This window comes from Betta splendens, chromosome 12 (assembly GCF_900634795.4).
Source record: "Betta splendens chromosome 12, fBetSpl5.4, whole genome shotgun sequence".
In the NCBI taxonomy this organism is placed as follows: Eukaryota; Metazoa; Chordata; class Actinopteri; order Anabantiformes; family Osphronemidae; genus Betta; species Betta splendens.
Window position 1 is genome coordinate 7,680,287 of NC_040892.2, and position 27,861 is coordinate 7,708,147.

At 49.3% G+C, this 27,861-nt stretch overlaps 1 protein-coding gene across 1 annotated transcript in view; it reads right to left on the bottom strand.

Annotated features, from left to right (window-relative positions):
* Nucleotides 1-278: 278 nt before the first annotated feature.
* The window catches only part of itga1 (integrin, alpha 1), a 32,408-nt gene continuing 4,825 nt past the window's right edge, over nucleotides 279-27,861 (bottom strand). The window contains exons 2-30 of the mRNA XM_029168779.3: nucleotides 23,390-23,510; nucleotides 21,305-21,414; nucleotides 19,072-19,160; nucleotides 18,295-18,409; nucleotides 17,569-17,696; nucleotides 16,982-17,130; nucleotides 10,779-10,929; nucleotides 10,497-10,671; nucleotides 10,308-10,381; nucleotides 9,448-9,595; nucleotides 8,192-8,337; nucleotides 7,956-8,099; nucleotides 7,617-7,868; nucleotides 7,402-7,532; nucleotides 6,721-6,896; nucleotides 6,481-6,638; nucleotides 5,869-5,976; nucleotides 4,934-5,010; nucleotides 4,603-4,735; nucleotides 4,393-4,470; nucleotides 4,206-4,282; nucleotides 4,041-4,130; nucleotides 3,829-3,931; nucleotides 3,638-3,754; nucleotides 3,471-3,563; nucleotides 2,695-2,799; nucleotides 2,469-2,564; nucleotides 2,271-2,384; nucleotides 279-2,068 (exon numbers count right to left, since the gene is read on the bottom strand). Coding sequence (XP_029024612.1) covers nucleotides 2,012-2,068; nucleotides 2,271-2,384; nucleotides 2,469-2,564; nucleotides 2,695-2,799; nucleotides 3,471-3,563; nucleotides 3,638-3,754; nucleotides 3,829-3,931; nucleotides 4,041-4,130; nucleotides 4,206-4,282; nucleotides 4,393-4,470; nucleotides 4,603-4,735; nucleotides 4,934-5,010; nucleotides 5,869-5,976; nucleotides 6,481-6,638; nucleotides 6,721-6,896; nucleotides 7,402-7,532; nucleotides 7,617-7,868; nucleotides 7,956-8,099; nucleotides 8,192-8,337; nucleotides 9,448-9,595; nucleotides 10,308-10,381; nucleotides 10,497-10,671; nucleotides 10,779-10,929; nucleotides 16,982-17,130; nucleotides 17,569-17,696; nucleotides 18,295-18,409; nucleotides 19,072-19,160; nucleotides 21,305-21,414; nucleotides 23,390-23,510 — 3,515 coding nt within the window. The 3' untranslated portion in view covers nucleotides 279-2,011. The remainder of the gene's footprint in view (nucleotides 2,069-2,270; nucleotides 2,385-2,468; nucleotides 2,565-2,694; nucleotides 2,800-3,470; nucleotides 3,564-3,637; nucleotides 3,755-3,828; nucleotides 3,932-4,040; nucleotides 4,131-4,205; nucleotides 4,283-4,392; nucleotides 4,471-4,602; nucleotides 4,736-4,933; nucleotides 5,011-5,868; nucleotides 5,977-6,480; nucleotides 6,639-6,720; nucleotides 6,897-7,401; nucleotides 7,533-7,616; nucleotides 7,869-7,955; nucleotides 8,100-8,191; nucleotides 8,338-9,447; nucleotides 9,596-10,307; nucleotides 10,382-10,496; nucleotides 10,672-10,778; nucleotides 10,930-16,981; nucleotides 17,131-17,568; nucleotides 17,697-18,294; nucleotides 18,410-19,071; nucleotides 19,161-21,304; nucleotides 21,415-23,389; nucleotides 23,511-27,861) is intronic.

Genomic DNA, 27,861 nt, shown 5'->3' on the forward strand with positions numbered 1-27,861 from the left:
CTTGACTCGCAGGAATCGTAAGCCCCATCAATGAGCCAGAGGTGAGGAACGCTTTCCTCAATACCTTAACAAGGTGGTATTACAATACCAGCTACAACAAACTCAATTTATTGTGAGGCCCTCCTTTATATGCAACTGGCTTACAAAACGTTCTAAACTAAGAAATCAATGCAATGCAGAAGCAATGACTTAATAACTGTGAAAAAATGTAAATTGTATTACTAGTGTTACGTCTTATGTTTTATCTACACAAACTCAAAGAAGCCATGTTTCAAACCTTCTTTGTAAAATGTGTTTATTTTGTACATAAGTTTCCGTCCATTTCTGTGCTGATGAGGGTGCATACAGTTTAACAAACTAGTGCATTACAGTAAAGACTTCACAGCAGTGTAGAAGGCTGGGTGGAGCTCACAAATCTCACTTTGTGTCTGACTTTTCTTAGATGTTGCCAGAAAGTAAGATCAGAAAAACATATTCCCTGACCACCTCAAGCAGTCAAAGGGAGACCCCTAACTCGTCCCTCGTGCATAAGCTGGATGTAGCCACACAATCTAAAAAGGAGTACATACAATTCATCATATGTGCTTCATGTCAACAGTGGCGAGAGATGTCTGAGGAGTCACTGACTCACTTTTATGGTAAAACAATGGGAGAGGGGGGCGACCTCATCAATATACAACAGAGCCTCTTAACAAAATGTGTAGCTGTGCAACTTTTGAAAAATAGATTAGAAATTAGACTGAATGAAAACAGTTCAGAGTACTGTGTACCACATACTGGATAACAATATGCCTACAACACTACATGTGCATATTCTGGTCTGCCTGCAAACTATCTACCACAATAACAAAACACCTATGAACCACTGAAATCTTTTCATTTTCATCATGTTAAAGCCTTTTAAAAACACATTTACAGGCTTCAAATCAAAGTAGCAGATACAAATTCCTATTTGTAGTACAGAATAATTGTACTTTCATTGTTTCAATAAAATAAAGAGTATTCACACATTTGCATCAGCCTTGAAATTGCCAAAAAAAGGCCAAATGATTGTCCTATAGATCCAACCTCAACGTCATCATCCATGATACTTGTAGCACCTGAGCAAAATCCTCTCTGACCACTAATTACACACAAAAAATAGAGATCTGTGGATAACATCTCTTAAATTACAAAACATAAAAAACCCAACTATGTACATATTTAGTTTTACACTTTTAAGCTTGTCTATATTTACATTAAAATTAAAGTTTTGGGCAAAGCACAACATTTGGTGTCTCTCACTAACAAGAAGATAAAACTACACTGACACTAAAAGGTTTAGACAAAGTGGACAAACAAATATAACATTTCATTTTTTTCCTTTTTTAAGTAAGGTTATCATGTGAAAGCATTGAAGCTTGTGTCCAGGTCAAAATGTGCCATATGTTAATAATCTCCACAAAGATGTCACACTAAAACAAAATGCTACAGGTACAGTGTTTCGTAAAACTAATCAAGCACATGCTTGAAGGCAAGAGGTCAAGCTACAACACAAACAAAGTTCACATACTGTCTCACCGGCAAATGTTGGATACTGTGAGTTTAAGGATGCAGAAGGTATGTGTGGTGGCCTGGGCAACTTTAACTCTTTAAACCTGAGTACGTTCCTCCTTTAAAGCTGGAAAAAAAACTTCATGTATAACACAGGATAATGCTGTTAATAATGAACATAACATCTGGAATTGATGTCCATCTTCTGTCCGGGTGCTCTTATTGGACGTCCTGATCCGAGATGTGAGGTCATCGGAGTTAAAGCATACGAGCACTCCCTGTACGTGAAACATCTGATCAGCTCCAGTGACTCGAAGTGTAAAAAACAGGGACAAAATGACGAACTGCTAACTGCTCTTCAGGTAGTCACTGTGTCGTAGCGCTGAGGTGTCTTTGGGTGTCTCCACCGCCTGTCTGTCTATTTAAAATTCAGTCTGCCTGTCACTTTGGCTCCGGAAGCCATCAGTCATCTGCTGACTCAGTCCATTATTTGCTCTTTTTTGTAGTCCCTGGATTTTCTCTTGAAGAAACCAACCTGAAAGAGCAGAAAGTAGAGTTATAGAACCACCTGACAGCCGTTTCTCTGTACTCACATCATCATGAAATGGGTGGATAGTTTGGGGAACAAGTTTAATGCTGTTTAGAAACAGCAATAAAGCCACTGTTGAAATTAATTTGAACTTAATGTAGTTTTGTTTGTAGCCACAGATGTTGCTGTCTGACTGTGGAAAAGTCACCTTCCATAGTGTTAGAATGACAAGTGCTAAGATCAGCAGTCCTATGAGGATGCTGAGAATGATGACCCAGATAGGGATCCCTCCTAAGGCCTCCTTGGAAACCTGGATCGTTACCTGCGTACAACACACATTCACATTGTAAATGTACAAATCCATGATGATCCTGAATCCGTTTAGTACCAACACGTTAGGACTTACTTTTCTGCTTTTGACATCAGGGTTCAGCTGAAACAGACTTGTTTTTTTGACGTCCAAAACTCCGTCCACCATCATTCTCAGGGAGGAATACTCCCCCTGAAAAAAGGCATACACTTTAAACTTGCGTTGTTCTGTTCAGCCATTAGTTGTTCTACTTCATTTATTCTGAGTTTAAGACAAACCCAGCAAAAAGCAGACACGGCAGTCACCAATCACCTTCACCCACCTTAATGAACGTAGGTTTCCACACCCTGAAAGTCACGTTGACCTGACTGACCTTGGCCTCGGGGAGGAGACAGGTGAAGGACTCACAGGGAAGCTTATCACAGCTCTGTCCAACCAATAACGCAACACACAGTGAGACAGGAGCGGTGGCGATAGGATAATTATTAGTGTCACCTCAAAGAAATCAGCAAGTTTTAAACTTTACATGGGAGAGCTTGTTTGTTGCCGAAAAGTCACAGACTGTTGATAAGGTTAAAAATTTGACAAAAACTAAAATGTTGATAAAGATTAAAAAGTTGACCAAACTGAAAAACACATAAAATACACATGTGGTCAAGAAAAACAGGTAAGAAGTCAAAGCAAAAGAAAGAAAATACACTCAGTTTGACCTGTCAATCAAACTGTTTCAGTTGCTGTTGTCATGGAGACGAATGGTGGGAAAATCAGGCTCAGGAGTTTTACCCCTGATAAAACAGGCTAGTTCCAGCAAAACCATCACAAAAAGTGAATGCCAAGGCTTCAATGAGCAACACTTAGCTTGTTGCTAAGCTAATAGACGATAGGGGCACTTTCCAGTCCTGGGTGGCTAATAAAAGGGTACTTTGCATAATGAGTGCTATAGGCTACATATGACATTGACACAAGAAGCACAAGTGTTGATAATTCACAGAGTTGTATGTTGAATGGAATAGTGTGTAAATGTCACAAGGTCAACCTTGTACGTGTAGCAGCTACAGTTCACTGCACTGACATTAAACATTCAACTGTTAAACTCACCAACAGGAAATCACTGAGCGTTTCCTTCACTGGGTTGGGCTTCACTCTGTCCGGGTTGATATTTTCGGGGTTGATCTTGGTGTTGCAACTGGCCTGTGGACGCGCAGGCGTGAGAGTTAGCACAGTGCGGGGACGGGCGCCTGGGCCCAAACGGGTTCGAGACGCACCTGTGGGCTGCTGGCGACGTGCGTCAGGTACAGGAGGTTGTTCTTCCGCGGAGACACGTGGGGGTAGGTCACCGTGAGGCCCAGCTCAGGCAGCACCGCGTCGCCCAAACGCTCCACCTGAGGAGACGCAGGCTGTGGTTACACGGCGCCGGACTGGTTCCCAGTCCAACCAGTTACTGCACGATGTTTACCGTGTAGTTGATCTTGACCTCCTCTCCAATCAGACTGGTGTCGTTGAATATACTGGAGAACAGATCGCCCTCCTTCACTACAATGTGTTTGTCCACGGTTTGCCTACAAGTACACATCACATTAGCCATCACACTTAGTGAGTTATTAAACACAACTAGTGTGAACTCAGCGTGACCTAATCGCACATGTGTCGCTGAGACGGCCTACTCACACTGAGAAGGCCAGTCCGACCTCATACGTCACAGGGATGGAGATTTGCTTCGCGTTGTCGTGGAGGGTCGAGTCCAGCTCCTCACTGTCACTGTGGGATTTACCCGGCCATAACAGTTAACAAGCAAGTACAACAACAACAACAACAACAACAACACTCACTCACCTTGTAGTCGTCACATTGATCTGAATGACCTCCTGAATGTGTTCAGGATTTACCTCGAATTTCACTCTGAATGTTTCCTGTGGAGATTAGATCAGACTTTTACAAGTTAACTTGGGAATGACCAGTACATTAAACAGACGATGCAGGAAGTGTGGGGGGGGGAGTGGTGTAGTAGGCTGAAACGAACCTCGGCGTTGGTTCCCAGGAACGGGTATCCAACAGCGCACTCCAGCTTTGTGCCGTTCAGCGTGCATCCCTTCTCAGGCTGCTCACAACAAACAAACAAACAAACAAACAAACAAACAAACAAACAAACAAACAAACAAACAAACAAAGCGTTAGCAGACAAGTCTCACTCCATAAGCACGAACACGAGCCAAAGAAGAAGAGCTCTCACCTCTACTTTGACGTAGTTGATGTTGGGCGTGAAGCTGAGGACGGCTTTGGTGTTGTACGCGTTGTCCCGGCTGTTCCTGACTTGGACGTCCACGTCGATCTTGTTGGTGTTTGGTTTTGGTTTGATAACGAGCCTGGATGGAAACGATCAAGGTGATCAGCTGTGGTTTCATTTGTGCCCACAAGGGGGCAGTCATGCACAGGAGAAGTCAGCAACCCAGTAAAACCTATGGATTATCTGAGATCAATTTAAATTATGGGCGCAATAACCCAGTTTTTAGAATAATATTCCTTCCTCTTCTTTCTTTTATGATGATGCCAGTTCTACGTACCTATTTTCACTGCAACGCACTGACAGAGAGAGGTCAGCGATGCACCGTTCGTCACCCCCACAGTCCACTAAGGCAATCTACAGGACAAATGAAGAAGTGAAAGTTTCCCCATCAATGTGTGGCACAATAATGAGCAACTGACACTAGATGTGCATCTGCTGATTGTGTAGTTGGAGAGTGTGAACTATCATAGTTCAGTCAACTTATAATCAACTTCATAAACAAATTCGATTTGTATTTAAAATGATGAATATATACAATGATACATTATTTATTATCAAAAGCATAAAAATAGTCTCTGTGTATTTGTTTCCCCCACTCAAAGGGTGCATTCAATGACCCTAATTTCCTTTGCCCCCCCCCTCCCAGTGTTTGAGGGTCACGGTTCTATCTTTTCCCATTCTCTCTGCTCTCCCACTGGGCAGCAGAGAGCAACCGCGTCTGAACCCTCCAAACCCGAAAGCTACGTGCAGCACAAAGTCACAAAAAAAAACAAAAAAAAAAACAGCGGCTTCCGTTTGATGACTTCCCCTCGTGCCTGTCACGCCGCTTCCTTTCAAAAACAATAGCAGGGCAGCTCCTGATGCCGCTTCCTTGCGGCGTGCGGGCCTCGGTTCTGACACCGGGCCGGGTGCCCGTTGTCAGTACGAACGTTGGAGTGTGGGAATACTGTGAGAATCGCCAGCGCAGACAAGCTTCAGGAGGCCAGTCAGCTGTTGTAGAGACTAATGCGGTGAAGCAGAGGCGGGTTCGGAGCCAGATAAAAACACCCCACATTTCAGTCTTGGGTTATAAAGACGGACAGATGGAGAGTGTCACAGATGAGGTTTCAGTCTTTCCTGTCTGTAACTCGGAATCCTCCCTTTGCTTTTTTTGCCAGCTGACAGTTATAACCTTGAGAGAGACTCTTGTATGTGATGGTACGTTTGTCTTACTGTCTTATTAATGGACCGGGGAAGGCTTTCATCCAGGACGGGGCCGACGTCTTCGGCTAGTCCGAACTCCAAAGACACCATGAGAGCATCGCGGAAGTCCAGCCGGGCCTGTGGAGACAGAGGACACGGACGTAGCCCAGTGAGAGGAGAGAGACTCCACAACTGTACACACAATCACAGGTTTCTCCATTCTGAAGTCGAGTGAGACAACTGGGATCCTTGGACGCGTCTGAACGAACCGCCGCCGGGGAACAGAGGTCCCCATGCTGAGCGCGCACACACACACACACACGCACGCACGCACGCACGCACGCACGCACGCACGCACGCACGCACGCACGCACACACACACACACACAGCAGCTGTTTCCACTGATTAGTTCCTCTTTGTCTCGCTTAGGGGCAGCTCATCACGGAGACCGAGCGCTGCAGCGAAACGAATGCTGCTAAACGCTGCTGCTCTAGTAGGCGGTGCAGCTGTAATGTTTAAAGTTTCAGCACTCATCATTTATCTCCCACAAAGCTGCACTTTAAATGCTTTTATCACGGGCGGAGTAAGGAAGCTCCGTTTTTGAATTGGTTTGTGTAAAGTTTAAGGATCAGAGTACTTGCCGACATCATGAAGGTCTCTTTCAGACATTTTGTCCCTCTGTCGCCGATGGTGAGGTTTCTGACAATCCTGCGCTCGTTTTTGTCCTCGGCGTCGGGGTCAATGAATGAAGCCCTGGCTTTGGCTCGCAGCGCGTCCAGGGTCAGACTGTAGCGGATGACTGCGGGACAGGCCAAACGCCGTGAGGAGGAGGAAGACGAGGAAGAGGGGGAGGAGCTAGCAGAGGACGCCGCGTGCCTCACCTGCAGCAGAGCTCGGGTCCTGGTTGTCGGATTTGACGCTGTAGGAAAAACACACCTCGGCGGACACGCACACAGACTTGCGGCCGCCGTGTTCACACTGGTGCTGCGGGTGCTGCAGGTTGATTTTGGCGGGGTTAAAGGTCATGTTGGCCTGAAGCTCGGCGACATCTCTGGACCTGAAAAAAAAAAAAACACAGACCAAGTGTTGAAACCTCTTTTCTCCATAATGACTAACTCCAGATTTGGTTCTTAATTCATTTTGAGCACAAAACTTGGCCTGAACTTTGTGCACATGCACGTTTGAGCCAACAGTTCAGGAAGGGCAGCCGCCTGTCGAATCCCATTTAGGCTGGAAATCACTTGGGAGCGGGGGCTTTCACACAGCGTAGCTGAGCCTCTGCCAGTAGAAGCTGTGGGAGAGGCTCTGCCTGGGAAGTGGAACCGCGTGGGTGGAGATGCGCAGTCTCCGACAGCCGGGAGTTTTAGCACAAAACCTCAAAAGGTTCTTGGTCTCAGGTCTACAAGTCCACTGGGACATGCACAGCTGTCCAAACCCGAGTAAGAACGCAAAACGGACATAATTTCCTTTGAATGTGAGCCGCTGCTGGTGATAATTCATGTCAATGTGTAGATTTATATGTACAGCTATAGATGTAAGTGTGTTACTAGGCCATGTCTCACCAGAATAGCGAAGCGCCTCCAAGTCCTCCTATAGTAACATCAGTGATGCCGTCTCCGTTCAGATCCATCACTCCGTGGATGGACTGACCGAAGAATTTCACCTTCTCACCGTCCCCACCTGCAGGGATGCGCTGAGGACGCACAACAAACCCATTCAAATGAACAGGGCCCAGCTGCAAATCACTGCGTGGCACCGAAGTCTGAATTCACTGTACCTGCACAAACTTCTCTTTCAGTGACGCCTTGTCTCCGTGGTAAATGTAGACGGCCCCTCGGTGGTCGTTCTCGAACGGCGCGCCGATCGCCACGTCGTTGAACCCGTCCAGGTTGAGGTCCGTCACGGCCGCGATGGCGGTGCCGAAGCGGGCGCCGCACGGCTCGTTTTTGTTGGCGCAGGTGCCCGAGCGGGCGGTGCAGCACGACTGATTGACGGGCTTCAGGGTGAACTCGTGCTCGAACTGGTCGCCCTGGCAACGACGCCACGGACAGAACACGCGGTGAGCGAGCGAGCGAGCGCGCGCGCGCCAGCGGCAAACCTCGTGCTCAAACCTCACCTCGTTGAGCTTATACACGTAGACCTGTCCCTGCTCGTTCCTTTCGGAGCCCATGTACATGGGAGCTCCAACCAGCAGGAGATCCGTGTAGGAATCGCCGTCCACATCCACGGTCTGCAGGACGCCGCCGAAGTAGGAGCCGATCTGCGGAGAGGAGCCGATGCTGGTCACATACCAGCAATAACGATGTTCTCCGCGCGGATGCACGCGTTCCTGGCGGGTTCGGACGGACTCGCCTGCTCTCCTTTCAGGATCTGCGAGACGACGACCTCGTTGTTCGCGTCGAGCCGATAGACGACCACGCGGCCCGTGTGGTTGTAGCGCGGTGCGCCGGTGATGTGCAGCACTCCTCCACGGGTGGAGGCTGACTGGACGTCGTAGCCTGCGGAGAGGGACGCAAAGGACGAGGTATTTAGCAAAGAATTTAATGCATCTGTGGGTGTGAAATAAAAAATAAAAAAAATCAATAAGTTGATATTAAGACGCCGTGGGTGCCTCCACGCGCCATAAAAGGCAGCGGGACACAGAGAGGAGCGTGCGGTTTCACTGTGACATCCGCTGTCTCAGTTAGACAGATTACATATGGTTCTCCTCCACCCGAGGCACACTGTGTTTATGCTCCAGCTGTAGGGTTTCACTTCATCTTTGGCTGTATTACGCTAAGAAGACTCTCTGTTTAACACAAAAACACTCCAATCAGTTCTCCGATGCTGAAGTGGAAAACGAACCTCTGTGTGTATCCTCTGTGTTATGTTACTGGATATACAGTTTAATAAAGGCTGTACTGTGCTGCGTTATTTTCCTAAAGCCCCCGATCTAATCCTGTAAAAGTAGAAATACATAATGAAGGTAACTGGACCTGCTCCACCACAAAACCACGCTGATTCCACACAAAGGCTATTAGCTCTAGTACAGGCAACACTTAACGTCACTGACAAGTTTAATCCCGGCCTGTCATCGATTCATTTACACTGCAATAGAGCTGTTACACGGGAGGCTATTCTGGGCGCCTCCAGCTTCTGGACGTAGAATCTCTTCATTTTTTCCACAGCCAGTGTTGCATAAGTCACAGAGTGGACTTCTACATGTACGGTATGAGCATTCTCCCTCCAGGCCTCACATCCATCCACGTTAAAACACATAATAAAGCGTGTGGTGAAAATTTGACTACAACTCCCATGGTGCAATGCAGCCTGAGCAAATGAGCCTGTTATATGTGCAGACAGGCAGAAGCTGAAACCCGGTGGTCGGGTCAGGACCGGTTCTGATAATCTGGTTTCTACTGGAGCCAGCGACCCAACTCAGACAAAACACAAATAGATGATGCCAGAAGGAAAAGAGTTCAAGCACTCGTCCTTTATTTGGTCAGGAATATGAAACGCTGACCAGTTTTAACCTCGATGTGTGTTTATCGGGACAGAAACAGTGCGTCTGAGTGTTTACGTCTGTTCCTCCTCACAGATAACGCATCTGTAAAGACGAGGCGACTCACCGAGGTACCCGGCCAGCCCTTCGTAGCCTTTCTCAACGTTTGCGTTGTAGAATGCGTTCTTCACAGGCGTGATCGTTCTCCCGTCCTTGTGCGTCACCACGGTCCCATTCCACTCATACGCTCCCACTGCTCCCAGTAACACCCCTTCCTGCAGGCGACATCAGTAAATAGTGGACAACCATCCCTCCATGGTCCATAACAGAGGTATAGCACATGGAATACTTGAGTTGAATATATAATATTGAATGAATAACGAAAAATACTATTAATAATAAGAAGAATATATGATCTGAACCACTAAAATGCTCTCAGAGGAAGATGAGGGTCCAAAGGCCATAGCCTGACTCATCTGACTGTGTTGGGTTATGTTGAATGAGCCATGCAGCATCAGCGTCAGTGTACACAGTGATAAACATGAGTCAGGAGCTGAATGAGAGGCGTAAGAAGGAAGCCTTGGTTTTAAATACACATAGGAAATACCTGTTTAATGAATCTGAGGATCGCACGCAGAAGCTAAAGGAAGCGTGTTGATCTTTCGCTGTCCGGAACAAGCATCTGATTCAGTATTTAGCAGCATCTCGGCTCATGTTCAACTTTTGCGTGTGTGTTTCTCACAGACAGAAACCGCAGCAGTCTGCGGCAGTGTGTGTGTGTGTGTGTGTGTGTGTGTGTGTGTGTGTGTGTGTGTGTCCTTGTCTGGAATCCTTTGACCGAGGTGAATGGCCAACGGGTGGAAGATGCACCAGCGATAACACTGTGACACTGTCTGGTGGGTTCACGCGGTGGGAAAATCTTCGTACCACTCATACACAGAACCAACAGCATTAATACGTGTCATTTACAGCTGATTTTGGACTTACTCTAGAATTATGTGCACTGAATCCAGTTTGGGACATCTCCATCTCAATGGAGGAGGTGAAATTGCTGGTAGTAGCTGAGAAAAGCAAGAATACAGCAAGTATATAAGAAATTCTACTACACATTTGAGTGTTTCAACATAAACAACGAAGGTGATTGTGCTTCAATGTCCGTGGTGCCTTCAGGGGTACCTTCCAAAGCAAAGATCCTGCTTCCCAGAGTATCTACAATGTTCAACAAGGCCACCTCATCAGACACGTTGAAGAAATGCTCTCGCAGCGGCTCGCTGGAGATGGACTCGATCTCCTTAATGAACTTTTGTACTTCCTCTGCACTTTTGTTTTGGCGATTGTAGTCTCCCAAGACCTGGAAACCACAATAAGACGTCAAAACACAAAAAAATAGTCCAGGTAAAATATAGTAAATGTTGTTAAAGGTGATCAGAAAACAACCCAAAGGTAGTTTGTACTCACAGCAATGCCAAACCTCTCGATGTCATCGTTTTCACAGTCTTTGATGACCTTGTCCAGGTTATGGAAGTCATGCGACTCACCATCAGTCACGATTACCATGACCTTCTTCACACCAGGTCGTGCACCGCGCTCAGGCATGAAGGCCTCCTTCCTGTCGGGCATAGTTAAGTCCAGTTACTGCAGTATATTCAGTTGCCACGTAGAGTGGACTCATTTAACTGTACAGCTTCAAAACTGTATGAAAAACACAATGTTAATTATTTACTTACTTACTGACTTTTATTACTTTTTATTAACACGGTATCATTTATTTCATTCAGCCGCCTCAATGGCTGCTAGTTGACTGTAGCTCTTTCCAACACTGAAAAATTAACTGTTAGTTACAGTATCTCTGGTTGAGAGTTGCATTACAATGGGGGCTACTGTTTACTATACTGCAGCGGCCCGGGGGTTCTGGGTCGCTGAGCGTTGTGGGGGATGTGTGGGTTGTGCAGCACCAGGAGGGAAGATGTTGTTGGTTTGGGTGACCGTCACGGAGCTGCGATGTCTTCCATCTGAGCATCTCTCATGATTTCAGTGGTCAGATTAAATGATTTCAATTGAATTAGGAATTAGTGGGAACATTTCGCTTTTACTTAACTTAAGATATTAAGTGAAGCCACTGAATAACATAGCTCATTTTGGTATTTAGCAGTCAGAACAGGTTTAAACTAAAAGATTAAAAGATTTAAAAGAGTTAAATGAAGAATATGTCGCATATAATCAACAGTTTTAAGTTTTTATGACATTTGACTTTTGAGTTCATAAACTTTTGGGGCCATCAGTTAGGTATTAAATAGCACTGCACCAATATCAATATTTCCTGCTGAGCTTTCAGTTACGGAGCCTCCGTGTGTCAGGGACTCGGGCAGACGGCGGACCCACATGCACAGCACGGAGACGATATTATAATCAACAAAAGGTTTATTCTTTAAGGCACGGTCAGACGGTCCAGGTCAACACAAAAAGGCTCGGCAAAAGTACAGGCAGGGAACAGGCAAAAACTCACGGTAAGATGATAATCCAGGTCGGGCAGGATACACGGTGCAAACAGGAACAAAACACGAGAGACACGAACACTCAGGGAACTCAAGAAACTAGGGACGCTCAACTCATTCTCAACTCATCAAACACGAACACTCAGGGAACTAGAATACGACAATCTGGCAGGGAACTAAGGACACAGGTGGTGGTTAAATACACAGTGACTTGATGACTAACAGAGTGCAGGTGTGGGTAATGAGCAGGGACAGCTGTGACAAGACAAGAAACCGGAAGTAAAGCTAGAACACAAAACAGAGACCGGGAGACTACCAAAATAAAACAGGAAACGGAAACTGGAACCAAAATAAGACAAGCAGGACATGACGTGAAAACAGGGAACAACTAGAAACAAAGACACGGATCATGACAGTACCCCCCCCCCCTATGGCGCCTTCCACGGCGCCTACGGAAGCCTCCCCCCCCAAACCAGGGCGGGCGGAGGGTGGTCCCAGGCGGAGGGACCGAATCCCTACCCCTCAAGGTACATGAGCAGGGTGGGTGGAGGGAGGACCGGAGGAGGGCCAAAACAAGAGTCCACAAACACTACAAAAGTCCATGACCAAGAAAACATGAAGTTCAGGGATTCCCTCACGGAGGGTGATGGCGTGGCGAGACCCTGCCCAGCAGCCGCTGAGCCAGGATGGCACTCTTAGTGCCCTTGAGCTGGGACGATGTCCCCGGGGACCACCCCGCATGGCAGCGTCCTCCAGGCGAACGCTGATCCAGGCGGTTGAGGAGTCGAGGCGGACGACGCCGCAGGAGGCAGCGCCATCCCAGCAGCAGGATGCGCCGAGGGCGAGGCCACCAGTCCGGCAGCAAAGGCAGAGACGAGGCAGGAACCAGCGGCGTCCTCCTTGGACCACCGCGACGAGAGACGTGAACCAGCGGCGTCCTCCTTGGACCACCGCGACGAGAGGCAGGAACCGAAGCAGATGCGGCCGGAGCCGGACCGCCAGGGACCGATGCAGATGCGGCCGGAGCCGGACCGCCAGGAACCGATGCAGATGCGGCCGGAGCCGGGCCGCCAGGAACCGATGCAGATGCGGCCGGAGCCGGGCCGCCAGGAACCGATGCTGGTGCGGCCGGAGCCGGGACGGGAGCGACCCCCTCCTGGAGGTCGGCAGGAGCCGAGACGGGAGCGACCCCCTCCTGGAGGTCGGCAGGAGCTACGGCGGGAGCGGCCCCCTCCTGGAGGTCGGCAGGAACTACGACGGGAGCGACCCCCTCCTGGAGGTCGGCAGGAACTACGACGGGAGCGACCCCCTCCTGGAGGTCGGCAGGAACTACGACGGGAGCGACCCCCTCCTGGAGGTCGGCAGGAACTACGACGGGAGCGACCCCCTCCTGGAGGTCGGCAGGAACTGCGGCTGGCGCGACCTCCTCCTGGAGGTGCGCAGGAACTGCAACTGGCGCGACCTCCTCCTGGAGGTGCGCAGGAACTGCAACTGGCGCGACCTCCTCCTGGAGGTGCGCAGGAACTGCGGCTGGCGCGACCTCCTCCTGGAGGTGCGCAGGAACTGCAACTGGCGCGACCCCCTCCTGGAGGTGCGCAGAAACTGCGGCTGGCGCGACCCCCTCCTGGAGGTGCGCAGAAACTGCGGCTGGCGCGACCTCCTCCTGGAGGTGCGCAGGAACTGTGACTGGCGCGACCTCCTCCTGGAGGTGCGCAGGAACTGCGGCTGGCGCGACCTCCTCCTGGAGGTGCGCAGGAACTGCGGCTGGCGCGACCTCCTCCTGGAGGTGCGCAGGAACTGCGGCTGGCGCAACCTCCTCCTGGAGGTGCGCAGGAACTGCGGCTGGCGCGACCTCCTCCTGGAGGTGCGCAGGAACTGCAACTGGCGCGACCTCCTCCTGGAGGTGCGCAGGAACTGCGGCTGGCGCGACCTCCTCCTGGAGGTGCGCAGGAACTGCGGCTGGCGCGACCTCCTCCTGGAGGTGCGCAGAAACTGTGACTAGCGCGACCTCCCCCTGGAGGTGCGCAGGAACTGCGGCTGGCGCGACCTCCCCCTGGAGGTGCGCAGGAACTGCCGCCGGTGCTGCCTCCTCCTGGGCGGCCCCAAGGGAGACGGGGACTGGAACGACCGCTACAGGGCCGACAGGAACGGGGACTGGAACGACCGCTACAGGGTCGACAGGAACGGGGACTGGAACGACCGCTACAGGGTCGACAGGAACGGGGTCAGAGACAGGGGTGACCTCTACTTGGCCTACGGGAACGCCCTCTACTTGGCCTACGGGAACGCCCTCTACTTGGCCTACGGGAACGCCCTCAACTTGGCCTACAGGAACAGGAACTGGAACGACCTCAATTTGGTCGGCAGGGACAGGGACTGGAACGACCTCAATTTGGTCGGCAGGGACAGGGACTGGAACGACCTCAATTTGGTCGGCAGGGACAGGGACTGGAACGACCTCAACTTGGTCGGCAGGGACAGGAACTGGAACGACCTCGACATGGCCGACAGGGACAGGAACTGGAACGACCTCGACATGGCCGACAGGAACTGGAACGACCTCGACATGGCCGACAGGAACTGGAACGACCTCGACATGGCCGACAGGAACTGGAACGACCTCGACATGGCCGACAGGAACTGGAACGACCTCGACATGGCCGACAGGAACTGGAACGACCTCGACATGGCCGACAGGAACTGGAACGACCTCGACATGGCCGACAGGAACTGGAACGACCTCAACATGGCCGACAGGAACTGGAACGACCTCAACATGGCCGACAGGAACTGGAACGACCTCAACATGGCCGACAGGAACTGGAACGACCTCAACATGGCCGACAGGAACTGGAACGACCTCAACATGGCCGACAGGAACTGGAACGACCTCAACATGGCCGACAGGAACTGGAACGACCTCAACATGGCCGACAGGAACTGGAACGACCTCAACATGGCCGACAGGGACAGGAACGACCTTTAACGGATCGACAGGAACTGGAACGACCGCAACATGGCCGACAGGGACTGGAACGGCCTCTACTTGGCCGACAGGAACTAGAACGGCGTCCTCCTCTGAGGAGCCGACAGGAACTGGAACTAGAACGGCCTCAATATGGCCGACGGGAACAGGGACGGCGTCCTCCTCTGAGGAGCCGACAGGAACTAGAACGGCCGCAACATGGCCGACAGGGACTGGAGCGGCGTCCCCTCCGGAGCTGGCATGACAGCTTACAGCTGCCGAGCTCGACGGGGGAGACGTCGGGCCTGATTGGGTGGGGTTAACAGTCGTCAGACGGACGGCGCCCTCTGACGGGGACAAGGACGGAACTGGGGTCAGGGCAACACACGACTGATCTGGGGTCTGGGCAACACACGGCTGATCTGGGGTCTGGGCAACACACGGCTGATCTGGGGTCTGGGCAACACACGGCTGATCTGGGGTCTGGACTAGGTTCGACTGGGCTGGGACCTGGAGACGACAGGGCTGCACCGGGGCATGAGTAACACACGGCTGACCTGACTGAGAGGTGGGGCATGAAGCGACCGCTGGCTGCAGGCCCGGGAGTTGCAGGGCCTCACGCAGGACAGGCTCCCTCCGGACGAGAGCGGCTGCTTCCTCGAACAGTTGTTCTCTCGCGCCCTGGTCTGTAGCCGAATTGGCGGTGTTCATGAGGTGGGCGAAGAGAAAGGCAACTGGAGGAGAGCAGAGGAGGTGGACCCGTCGGGCGACGCTGTCTGGGATGCCTGTTATCAGAGGGACACAGTCAGTCAGAGAATTAAGGGGCTCCTCTGTCGGGGAAGAAGGCTGCTCAGTCCCCATGACCGAGACCGCGGGACCCGGGATCCTGGACCCGCGCCGCCGCCGTCGCCGTCCGGAGCAGCTGCGACTGTCCGTCGTTTGAGGCGCTGGGCGCGGTGTGGACCGGACCTCTGTACCGGGATCCGCATGGTGAAACGGGGCCGCGGCGTCTGGAGCTTGGGCTGGAGACTGGGGAAAACACGATTGAGCAGGAGACTGGGCAAAGCACGATTGAGCTGGAGATTGAACAGCGCGCGGCTGAACTGGAGACTGAGCAGCGCGCGGCTGATCTGGAGACTGAGCAGCGCGCGGCTGAACTGGAAACTGAGCAGCGCGCGGCTGACTTGGAGGCTGAGCAGCGCGCGGCTGACTTGGAGACTGAGCAGCGCGCGGCTGAACTGGAGACTGAGCAGCGCGCGGCTGAACTGGAGACTGAGCAGCGCGCGGCTGAACTGGAGACTGAGCAGCGCGCGGCTGAACTGGAGGCTGAGGACCGCGTGAGAGCAGGAAATCCTCCCAGGGAAATAACCATGGAGCTGGGCAGGTTGGTGCAGGCACGACGATCCGACGAGGCGGAGAGGATGAAACCGAAACCATACTTCCGCGGGGGAGTTATATTTGCCGTAAAAAACAAGGGGAAAAACAGTCACTGACCTGACCGGAGGCTAAGTGCTGGCTGGGTCCAAGTGGGGCCAGATTGTTCTGTCAGGGACTCGGGCAGACGGCGGACCCACATGCACAGCACGGAGACGATATTATAATCAACAAAAGGTTTATTCTTTAAGGCACGGTCAGACGGTCCAGGTCAACACAAAAAGGCTCGGCAAAAGTACAGGCAGGGAACAGGCAAAAACTCACGGTAAGATGATAATCCAGGTCGGGCAGGATACACGGTGCAAACAGGAACAAAACACGAGAGACACGAACACTCAGGGAACTCAAGAAACTAGGGACGCTCAACTCATTCTCAACTCATCAAACACGAACACTCAGGGAACTAGAATACGACAATCTGGCAGGGAACTAAGGACACAGGTGGTGGTTAAATACACAGTGACTTGATGACTAACAGAGTGCAGGTGTGGGTAATGAGCAGGGACAGCTGTGACAAGACAAGAAACCGGAAGTAAAGCTAGAACACAAAACAGAGACCGGGAGACTACCAAAATAAAACAGGAAACGGAAACTGGAACCAAAATAAGACAAGCAGGACATGACGTGAAAACAGGGAACAACTAGAAACAAAGACACGGATCATGACACCGTGTCTGTTGTCCAAGCAACTTGAAATTAAAAAGCTTAATATTTAATAGGGGAGCGTCACACTGAGCTGACGCAAGAGAATGACTAGTGATGACTACCTGGCAGTATCAATTCCCAAGAAGGTCATGGTCTTGAAGCCCGTCTGCTGAGGAAGGTCTTCAACGAATCTCAGCAGCTTGGGAGTGCTGTCGAACTGGCTCAGGTTGACGCGGTGAGTCACGGTCTCGCCGTAGGACACGATTCCCACCTGCAACACACACAAACACTCGCGTTTGCCTCCTTTTCGGTCTCAGCTCCGACGCCTCTCGTCAGACAGGCTGCAGAGGATGTGGTCGCGGCTGGCGGGCCGATATGACAAAACGGTCTTTATACAGCCGGCGCAGGACTTCAGCAGCCGCGGAAGATGTGACACACGCCCGCCGGGCTGTGCAGCGGGAAGACTTTCCAGCGTTTCCCTCTGGAAAACTTCACCAGCTCCAAACCAGATCAGTGTAACCATAATAAAACCAAACCGCCGAGACGCGTAGGCAGAAATAAACTCGAGGTACAACTCAACAAGACAGAGGCTTTGCTTCACTTTGGAGACTTGAAGGTCTTAAAGGACAGTTTTTCTTTCTGTTGGTATGTAAAAATTCCATAATGGAGGAAACTCACAACACAGTCATAATCTGTCATCATAACTGACCTGTGAGCGCTCAGGTCCAATCTCTATATTCTCAATAAAGCGGCGCAGAAAGTCGATGATGCTGGACCACGGGTAGATACTGTTAGAGCCGTCCAGAACCATCACGATGTCCAGCTTCTTCCCACACTCTGGAACGAGTCCACAAAGGATAGCAAGAGTGAGTTCGGTTGATCTTTCACAGATCGCTGGATTCACAGCGAATGACTTTAAGATGCTATTAGCCTTGGGATGAACAGGTCACATCTGGTAGCTGTTCTGGGGTCAGCGCTTGTAGTAATCGGTCTGTTCTGGGGTCATAAGCCAGATAGATGGGAACCCCTGGTGTCGAGGGTAATAATTATAGTCATTACACGAGGTTAAATGTCTGCAGTACGATTCTGATAAATAGTCATTTACACTCGAAGACCCTTTTTTGTTTGCAAAAAAAAAAAAAGTTTATTTCTCAGTTTCTACATGTGAAATAAAAGCAGAAAGCAACAGCACTTCTCTGGTTCTATCTGGTTTCCTTCCTGGCGAACGCAGCGCAGTCGACTGTCTCCTAAATTGGGCAAACCGCGCGGCAGCTGGGCCGAAGCCACAGACAAGTTTACGTTAAGAAGAGAGATTCTAATCTCCCCCTCCTCTCAGGGAGGGGGGGGGGGGTCTGGGTGGTACCGACGCCAGGAGCAGATTCAGATCTCCCCTCCTGAGCAGGTCCGCTCCATCCGCTCCCATCGGGCCGCGTACCTTGCACGGTCGGTGCCACCGAGTTGAGGATCTGGAAGGAGGAGCTGACGTTGGCGCAGACGCCGGAGATGTAGAGCTGCGGGCCGCACATGTAGCCGTACTGAGGGCCGCACGCCTGCAGAGGTGAACGGAACACTCGGTTAGCACAACACAGAGCAGGAACGACACACACAGGATTCTTACTTTGCCCTAAATGCTAATGCTAATGCTAATGCGGCTCTACAGGAGTAAGACAACACCTGTTTATCAGCCCTGCACCTTCAGCTCACTGATGGGAGTCTGCTGTTTTTACTGGCTTCACTCCGAGCCGATGTGCAAAGCTGTCAACACTTACGAAAAAATTCAGTTATTATATATGATAGCGAAGTTATTTCTATGAACGGGCTCCCAGAAACTCACCGAAGGCACGAGTTCACATTCTTTTAGATTATTTTCTACAACAGATGATTTAATATAAAACTTTGTTGTCTCATTAATTCAATTACATGTCTTGCATCATCACACATTTCCTGAAGTGTGTTTGAATGTTGACCAACTAATCAAAAAGGCAAACTCTAATAAACATAAAACTTAAAGCCCATCTTTGATTTACAGTATCCTGCTGCATTCCCAGGACATGGAGCCTGGCTGGGAAGCATGAAGGGATAAACCCTCTGTTTCCAAGCGGTTCAAAGGTCCAGTGAACATATGCAAAGATCCGTCCTGCTTCACTGTCTGCTTATGAGAACTTCACTATAGCCCGCTGTCGTATACTATAAAGAGCATCGTCCCCCTCACCAGGAATCCTCCGTTGGGATCGGTCACCAGCGTGGTTCCCATGGTCATGTTCTCCTTGACTTCACGTAAGTTGGGAACTGTTGTGTTTTCTACGAAAAACATGGGTGAATAAACAGAGTGAGACAAACAGAACGCGGTGCAGAGAAGGAACAGCTGGACAAATTCCTCTCCATGTTCCCACAGGAAGAGAGTCACTCAAACCTTCCTCACTTCCGCCTGCCCCGAGAAGATGTACAGTAATAATCACTGGCATGTGGTCCAACATAGTTGGTTTCATGACTCTAACATACTTCCTCTCTCTATGTCATGGACGCAGAAAAAAAACGATATATTCGCAGCTGAAGCGAATAAGAAAAGCAGAGGAATCATTAAGCAATCACAACATGTGGCTAAAATTAGCCTGTTATGACAAAGCCTCCGCTTGGGAATGCCTCGGATCTGCTTCCCATTTTCCTGAGGGATCCGCGGAACCTTTCGCTGCAGGACTCAGCTCGTTACCAGTCTCAGTCGGAGCGTTTTTGGGGGGATTTCAGTGGCCCTTTAGAAATGAAGCTTAGATTCAGCAGATTCCTGCTCTCACCTTTGTCCTTTCTCTATCTCCTGCCCTCGAGCTTTAAAAGGAACCACAACCCAACATTCCACCTCAGAGCTAAAGCATATTTTCCTTATTAGATCCACGCTCATCTCTTGCGGCCCACTGTAAACTTTTAGATTGGAAAAGTAAGTTACACAGAATTTTGCTCCTTGTGAGACGTCAACGTGGGACAAAAGGCACCTTCTAGTCGAGAACACACTCTGTGTCTATGGCAAACTGCTGGTATCAGAACCAATCCCATTTATCACACATTCCTACTTCGTCTAGACTGAACTATTGAAAATTGTTTGAAAATCGATAGATAACAAAAATCAATCAAATCAAACATCCATTTGTGAAGCTGCTATAAAGAACAGGAACTTACTGAGTTTTCCTGGTGTTCCAGTAAATGCCCATGATAAATAATGGTTGTAGTCCTGCATTTCATTTTAATTTGAGCCCATTATGGTTACAGAAACATGTTGCAGCAGTCGATTCCATCACTGTGGGTGTTAAGCCCGTCCTGCCAGTATTTCATTATACTTTACAGTCCTGGCAGAACCACCTGTCAGTCTGGTGATTAAACATTACGACACAATGACCACACTAATGTCACACTGCTCATTATGGTTTGGCGTCTCTGGTTACACTGGAAGTAAAGCCAGTGTGGGGACGGCTCTAGGAATGTGGGAGTAAGGCGTCGGCAGTGGGCACGGGCGAAATGACTCCACGGGGACCAGACTCGTGACTGATTGATAAAGCCTTTCCATCGCAAAGACACAAATCTTTGCTTTTGAGACATCCAGGGTCGGACTCGTGTTCCCTCTGAGTTTCTCAAGAAACAGCTGAGAATGTTTTAGGTGGATGTTTTCCAGTTTGTGAGGATTTAGCGTCTGCATTCGTAAAAACGACTGCACCTAATTCTGAGGTGTGAACAATAATGTATTAATCCCTCAACAAGAGCTTCATCATCCAGACTCACCCTCGGCCTTTTGAGGCCGAGCACAGACAGTGATCGCACATGTTGCTGTCTCCGAGCTACATCGCGCTTATCTGTTTAATTACAATATAATTGGGAGGATGAAACATTAAAAACTCTGTTTACTTTCTGCCTTCCTGTTCAGAAGGGCAGCGCTTCCTCTCCAGGAGACCCAGTCGGACATTAGACCAAAAAAGAAACGTAGCAGGGAGCAAGATTTACAGTTTCTGCAGTTGCTCCCAAGCACACACACACACACGCACGCACGCACGCGCACACACACACACACACACACACACACACACACACACACACACACACACACACACACACACACGCACGCACGCGCGCACACACACACACACACACACACACACACACGCACGCACACACGCACGCACGCGCACACACGCACGCACGCACGCACGCACGCACGCGCACACACACACACACAGCACACACAGTTTAGGGGCAGTCACGCATATTTCAGGCCCATGCACTCATTACACAGACGTCATCATTTCCACCGGGAAACGGCAAAATCCAATTTTTGCTCTCCTTACATCATTGCAAAGTGTCATTTTTACATTTTAAAGTAAAACGGATCTGACTGTGGCTCTGCTGTTATTCTACTTATTTCTTCCTGCTTCATTTGCTGTTCGTGCAGCGCTCGCTCTTACGGGGCAGCTCCAGTTTGACGCACGTGTTGTCCTCCTTCCCCACGCGGCATTTGTAGACATCTCCTGTGCGCTTCGCCGGCTGCCCAGACAGCGGGGATCCGATCAGAACCCTGGAACCACACAGAGGTTTTACTGCGGACGCCGCTTCATCATCACACGTAGATCAGCACAAAAACAAGCCAACAAACACGCCTTTAATTAAGTAAATCCCAAGTACATACTGCAGTACAGTGGACAGTATATTGGATAGGAGGTGTTCTGGCTACGCTGACGCCCACGTGATGCTAAACAGAGTCAGTCATCTTCTTCTTCTAAACACTGGGGCTTATTAACGTTCCTCAGCTCTAATGGGCCCCGGTCGGAGTGGAGCGATAACATGCTCTCGACTCAGAACCACCACTACATTATTCATTTATTTACAGTAAATACGCCGAGGAGGAGGAAACCGTGGCTCCTTATTCTTTTAATTGATTCGGACTGTTACTACTAACTGCCTGTTAACTACTGCTAATGGAATAAAATGTCAATAAAGCCACATGATGTGTTGATTAAATCCTGACTGGGCTATTTTAGATAAAAAATGTCTTATTAGTCAAGCTTTCATTTGGTGATGGTGACAGAGGAACATATGGATTTTGCAGCGGAGTTAGTGGACGGGACCAAACATGTGGTGGGTGCATCTCCTGTTCATGTGAACCAGCTGTGCCACATGTAACGTATTTTGCAGTTGATCCACCATTCAACGCTGCTGATGAGCTAATGGGTGGGGGTCTGCAGGACGCAGCTGCAGGCAATCAGTCACCTTGCATTTACGGCAGCCCGCGTGCCACCTTCATGTGCACTCTGAGAGTTACATATCATCTCTAATTTTATGGCCCATCCTCCTCGTTTCCACAGTCTTTTACTTCTCTGCCGCCTTTCATCCGCTCTCATTCCTCAGATCTGCTGCATCCTCTCACTGCTTTCCCCCCACGTTGTTTTTGTGTGTCCAGGCCCTTATCGCCTTTTGGCTCGTACGTTTTCTTTGAACTCTGGAAAACATCAGGATCTGGCGACGGTGCAGAACCAGAGGTTTGAGTGAACAGTGCAGAGGGTCAGTGACAGCCGACAATCAGGAACCGATCTCACGTGAACTTGATGAGACTCTGCAAGAGACGTAGACGCGGCGCTGAGGACCCGGCTGATAGTTAAGGGAGGGAGAAGAGACACGGTGCTGGTAAAGCACACTGTAATAGGGTTTAACAAGGGCATAAACATGGGTTTGGAGCAGTTCCAGCGAAGCAGCCGCGGATGCTTGGCCCCGCCGCGTTTACAGGCTCGGTGCGAGGACACTCCAGTGGCCAGTTTACAGTTAACTGCTGGAGTCGTAAAGCAGCAGCAGCTGCCGCGCTGTCCTTCGCTTTGCAGGTTCACAGGTGAAACGTTAACGGCTGTGCATTTGAATCTGACTCGACTGGGCGTGTGTTATTGTAGGACCTTGGATCAGGCCTCTTTCAAATAACACATAAAAACATATTTGCATTTTTTTACGTGCAAGCTGACCTCTGTTTAAGTTCTGAATGTCAAGGCTTAAACACACAAAGCTAAATATTACATTTTTCATTCAGACACAGAGGACCGTTGTACATCATGTTGCACAACAGCACAGTGAAGACCATGGAAAGTAATGCGTGTGGGTGGGAATATATACAACGTGAGGGTATGTGCACATCTGCATGAAGGGACTGAGCTTTTACAAACATCTGCACAAAACTCAAAGGGAAAGTCTGCGTGGTGACCTTCCTTTGAGCAAATCTTAGAGTTTATGCATCCACATGCTGCTGCTTGTTAACTTTACTGCCACTGCAGCATGAGACGGCAGCTTCTGTCCATCGGTGTTTGTGTCATTGGGAACGATGAGCTTTGTGAACACAATTGACATCCTCAGATGATTTATTCTGCTGTCTGTCTCTATCTCAACAACATGGTTTCATTCCTAATTTCATCCACGCAGTTAATTGAGAAGTTCTGGTCTTGTGATTGTTGTGGGGGTTTTTTTTGTTTTTCTGCTCCACGCCTCGAGGGCGATCGGCGGACGACACTCACCACTTCCCTTCGCTGTTCTCAAACTGCTGGACGGTGTAGCCGAACATGTCCTCCAGTGGCCCGCTGAACGACAGGCCGTTGTTCTGGTCCACGTTGAAGGACAGCACGCACGCCAGCAGCACTGCAGCGAGAGAGAGAGAGAGAAAGAGAGAGGAAGGTTAGAATAATACACTACTGGACACAAACAGTGAGGGCGGAGAAAATAATCTGATAACACTAATAATAATAAATAATTAAATCATGTCAATAAATATTGATAAAATGCAGGATGACGACTAAGAAATGACAAATAAATAGATCTCATAACATAATCATTTAATAAATATAAGATATGCAACTATTTAACTCTACTGGTATCTAGTGTTTTGTAACACTGTATAAATAGCGATGGAAGACCAAGATGAACTAAGTGAACCACATCACACAGACACACACATCATCCATGTGGAGGACACTGGAGGAATTTCAAAGATCACTGTGAAGCCCTTTGCATGGAGTCCGGTCTGACCCGCAGGACAAAGGCCTCCTCTCTGCTCCCTGCGCAGTCTGCGCCCGTCTGTCACCGAGCGGCGTTTATCACAGAGGCTCTGCAGAAATCCGTCCGTGTCTCATTGTGGCGCAGGCACAATGAGACATTATATCTGGCGTGTCAGGGAATTCCTGCCATGCAATTTATGCAATTCCCAGAGTTGTGCGGGAGGACGGAGGAGAGGAGCCATGGGCAGACACAGGCCTCACACACAGAGACAAATAAAAAAAGGAATCCGATCTTTGATGACGATGTTTAATGGCTAACGCGTCTGACAAAAACACAATTCAAATTCCACCCAGCTCCAACTGATGCTTCTATTAACCTGAGGACATCCTCACACATCCACAGGTAGAGACACACGCACCCTCGCTCACTCCCTCAGATACACTGTACGCAGCTAATTCAGATGAGATAACGTGGCTTGGAGCCAGCGAGGCCTTTTTCACTGATCGCACACTGAGCTCAAGTACAGTCCCACGTACTGTCCCTCTCTGCTCTGCTCAAATCATAACCTGTGAGTTCTGTAACTGCCTCAATCCTTGTGTCGGGATGACGTCTGCCAAACGAGTGGGGTTTGAGTGAAATTTGTTACAGACATTTATTTACCACTCAGTACGACTTCAAGCATTATCATGAAATCATCTGCCTTATCCTATTTCACAGCACACGCTTGCATTAATCAACCTGTCCTATTTGTTCATAATAAATAATTCAAAGCATGTTAAACAGCTTAATTCATATTTTATAAATCAGACAACTCCACTACTAATGGTGTTTATTATTGTTTCATTAGCTGAATATTACAGTTTTAACATAGTACCTTTCACTTCCTCCTATGACTATAGCCACAGTAAAACCTACTTTACAACTGAGGTCTGTCTCTGTGGTGACAGCGATGCAGAACTGAAGCTGCTGCAGCTGAGGCCATACATTAAAAGTCTGATTGATTATTGGAAGAAAAACCTCATTATTGGTAACCAGTGATTTATAATCAGGTGCAAACATCATATGTGTGAGGTTCCAGCCAGCCTGCTTCTAGTTAGGCTCCACGTGAGTCTGATTGTTCCTGTCAGCCCCACTAACCCGCAATAAAAACCTGCTGCTCTCCGAGGCCACAAATAACCAAAACCAAAACCAAACACACACAACACAGATATGAGCCGCACTAGGACAGAAAAGCAGCAAAGATCAGCACCTGTTGGCCTGCGAGTCATGAGACCAGCGATAAAAATGACCCCAAGTCAGCACCTGTGGGCTTCAAGGCTTTGTTCAGTCACAGCAAACGCACACACCCAAGTGGCACCCACTCATCTGTAGCATGTCCAACCAGCTATAATAGGCTTTAGGGCTGAACACAAATCAGCACCTGTGGCCAACAAAGTCATTAGGTGAGCCAGGAACTCACCCTTAATCAGGCAAAGCAAAAAAACACGTGTCAGCTGTTAAGAGGATCCAAGGCAGACCATTTAAATACAGCCCCTGAAATTAAAGCGGGCAAACATCTGTAGAAGCTCAGCAACTGGATAATGTTAATGATACATCAGCTGGAGTGAAAGAATAAACTAATGGGTGTTTTTATGTTGGACGAGGGTTTGACCCTTAAGGCCAAAGGGGCTTTAGGACCTGGACATCCATGCGCCGTGTGCTAGCTTGTAGCGCTCGTGGCTAACGCTAACCCTAGCTAGCTCGCAGCTAGGTTTAGGGTGAGTGGGAAAACTGAAACATTTCCAAACGTTCTCCTTTGATCTTTGATCTCAATCTGTTCGTCTTCTCCGTCGCATTTCTTCTTCAGCTCCAGTCTATTTTTCAACCTCCTCCTCCGCTTCCCCCTTTAATCGCTCCGGGAACTGTTATCGCGAGCTGAACCTCTGACAGGTTTTAGCTCTGCTGGCTCTAAGTCGGGCTTGGCCGCCTGCTCAGAGGCTGCATTGTCTTTGGCGTAGGCGGCGTAGTGAACACAAGGGCTCATAAAAGTGGGCGTGTCCAGATCCCCTGATGTTCAGTGATAGCGACTGTATAGGATGCAGGTAAATTCATTTCAGGTTCATTCATACGTGGCGGTCCTTCTCTCCCTTTCTGCTGCTATTATCCTGTAACTTGTGAGGACGGACCAGGCACTGCTGACTTCATGGCAGGGAGTCCAGGACTGAACTGACAGAATGACACTCTCCAGAGTCGGCTCCTTCCTCCCTGCTCACTCTTCAGTCCGCTTCCTGTGCTCCGCCCGTTCATTAATTCCTTTTCCAATCCTTCTCCCATAAGAAGTTCATCCATCTCCCCTTCTATTTCTTTCCCCTCATTCGTCTTGCCCCCCCCCTAACACCCACACCCCGGCCACCCATCCCAGCATCCCTCGGCTCCTGTCTTCGCACATCCTCTCCTCCGTTGACTGAACGCTCGGGCTCCGCGGTGTCAGGTTCCACTTTGCAGGAACTTCCAGATGTATCCTCCCGAGCGCTGTTTCTCCACCGGCGCAAAAAACACGCAGGCTCACAAACTGACCCACGCATGAGATCATCCCCCCCGACGGCTGTCGAATCTTTCAACTCGCCAGAAAATCTCTTTATATTGCAGGGATGGTTGACATCCTCCTAACCATATCCATACACTATGGCTGCTAAATTAAGGAGAGGCTGGGATGAGGGGCCTCCTGAGACACATCAAACAACTCTGGAGGAACTAAAAATACACACACTGAGGGGCTGGAGAGCGACCTTCCTCCAGAGTCAACAAGCAGCATAGCATGAGGGAAACGATGGGAAAACATAGCGTGAGTAAACTTTCTACTGGTACTAAGTCCACTCTAATGTTTGCAGTCACTCAGTGCTATAAACAATCATTTAATCGTATGTGGTTTCTATTTTGAATATTACATCTAATAAAACCCAAAGTCAGGTTTAGATTTATTTGTGCTATCTTTAGTTTAATGCTCAAGGCTTTTAGCGACCCACACTCACATTGATCTCCACCGTCCACGCTGTTGAAATTTTAATTAGTACAGGATTTGATGGGAAACAAAGTGCTTCTAGTTAGATACACAACACCATTTAAGGAAAGTCTGTTCCACTCGTATAGTACATGTATAAGATGAAGATGAAGACTCGAAGGGATGAAACGAACAATACAGCGACATCGCGCACCGAAGCTGAGCTGTGGTTTCGCTTCAATGCGACACTTCTAAGGTGACAACCTCCGCTCTGAGGGAGGGTCACACCTCGGCTCAACGCTTGGTGAAACCACACAAAACACAAATACCCACTAAATCATGCGCACAGTTCGTAAACTAAAATCTAAACCGAAAGGTAAATCAAGAGTACAAAGTAGACTTGATCTTATTCTCAATCATGGTGCCTTCTTCCTCTGTAAATGAACAATATAAAAACAAAAACCTATGTACAAATTTGAAAACCCTGATCTGAGATCAGATAAGGACACGGCGTCATAATCAGAGTTTGCGGCTGGTATGAACCTTCAGTTTCCAAGGTTCAAAGGATTTCAGTTCGTCTTATACTGTAACAGGGCGTTGAGCAGAGATGCTCAGCTGGCACATGCGAGGCTGCAAATGTCAGCTCCAATAAAGTAAAGCTGCACTTTTTCAATGTGGACGCATCAATCTGACGTTCCACAGGCTGCAGCTTTTTTAGCCCCACAGGCTCCAGAGCATCACCAGGCCACCACCAGGGCGGCCTTGCTTTCATCCAGGCGACGGAAATCCAACACGAGACTCTCCACGGAGCACAAAGCTTGAAAAAATGTCTGGTTTCACGCTTTGCTTTATAGCTTCCTGTGAACCCGGTTCAAACCAGGCGACAGGTTCCATGCATTGTCTGACCTGCAGCGCGTCAGAGCAGGACAACGCTACAACAGGCAGTTTTCCCATGAAGCGTTCTAGCTAGCATGGACGTTCACATTGGCCTTCTCGCTGGGGAGGTTCGCGTGA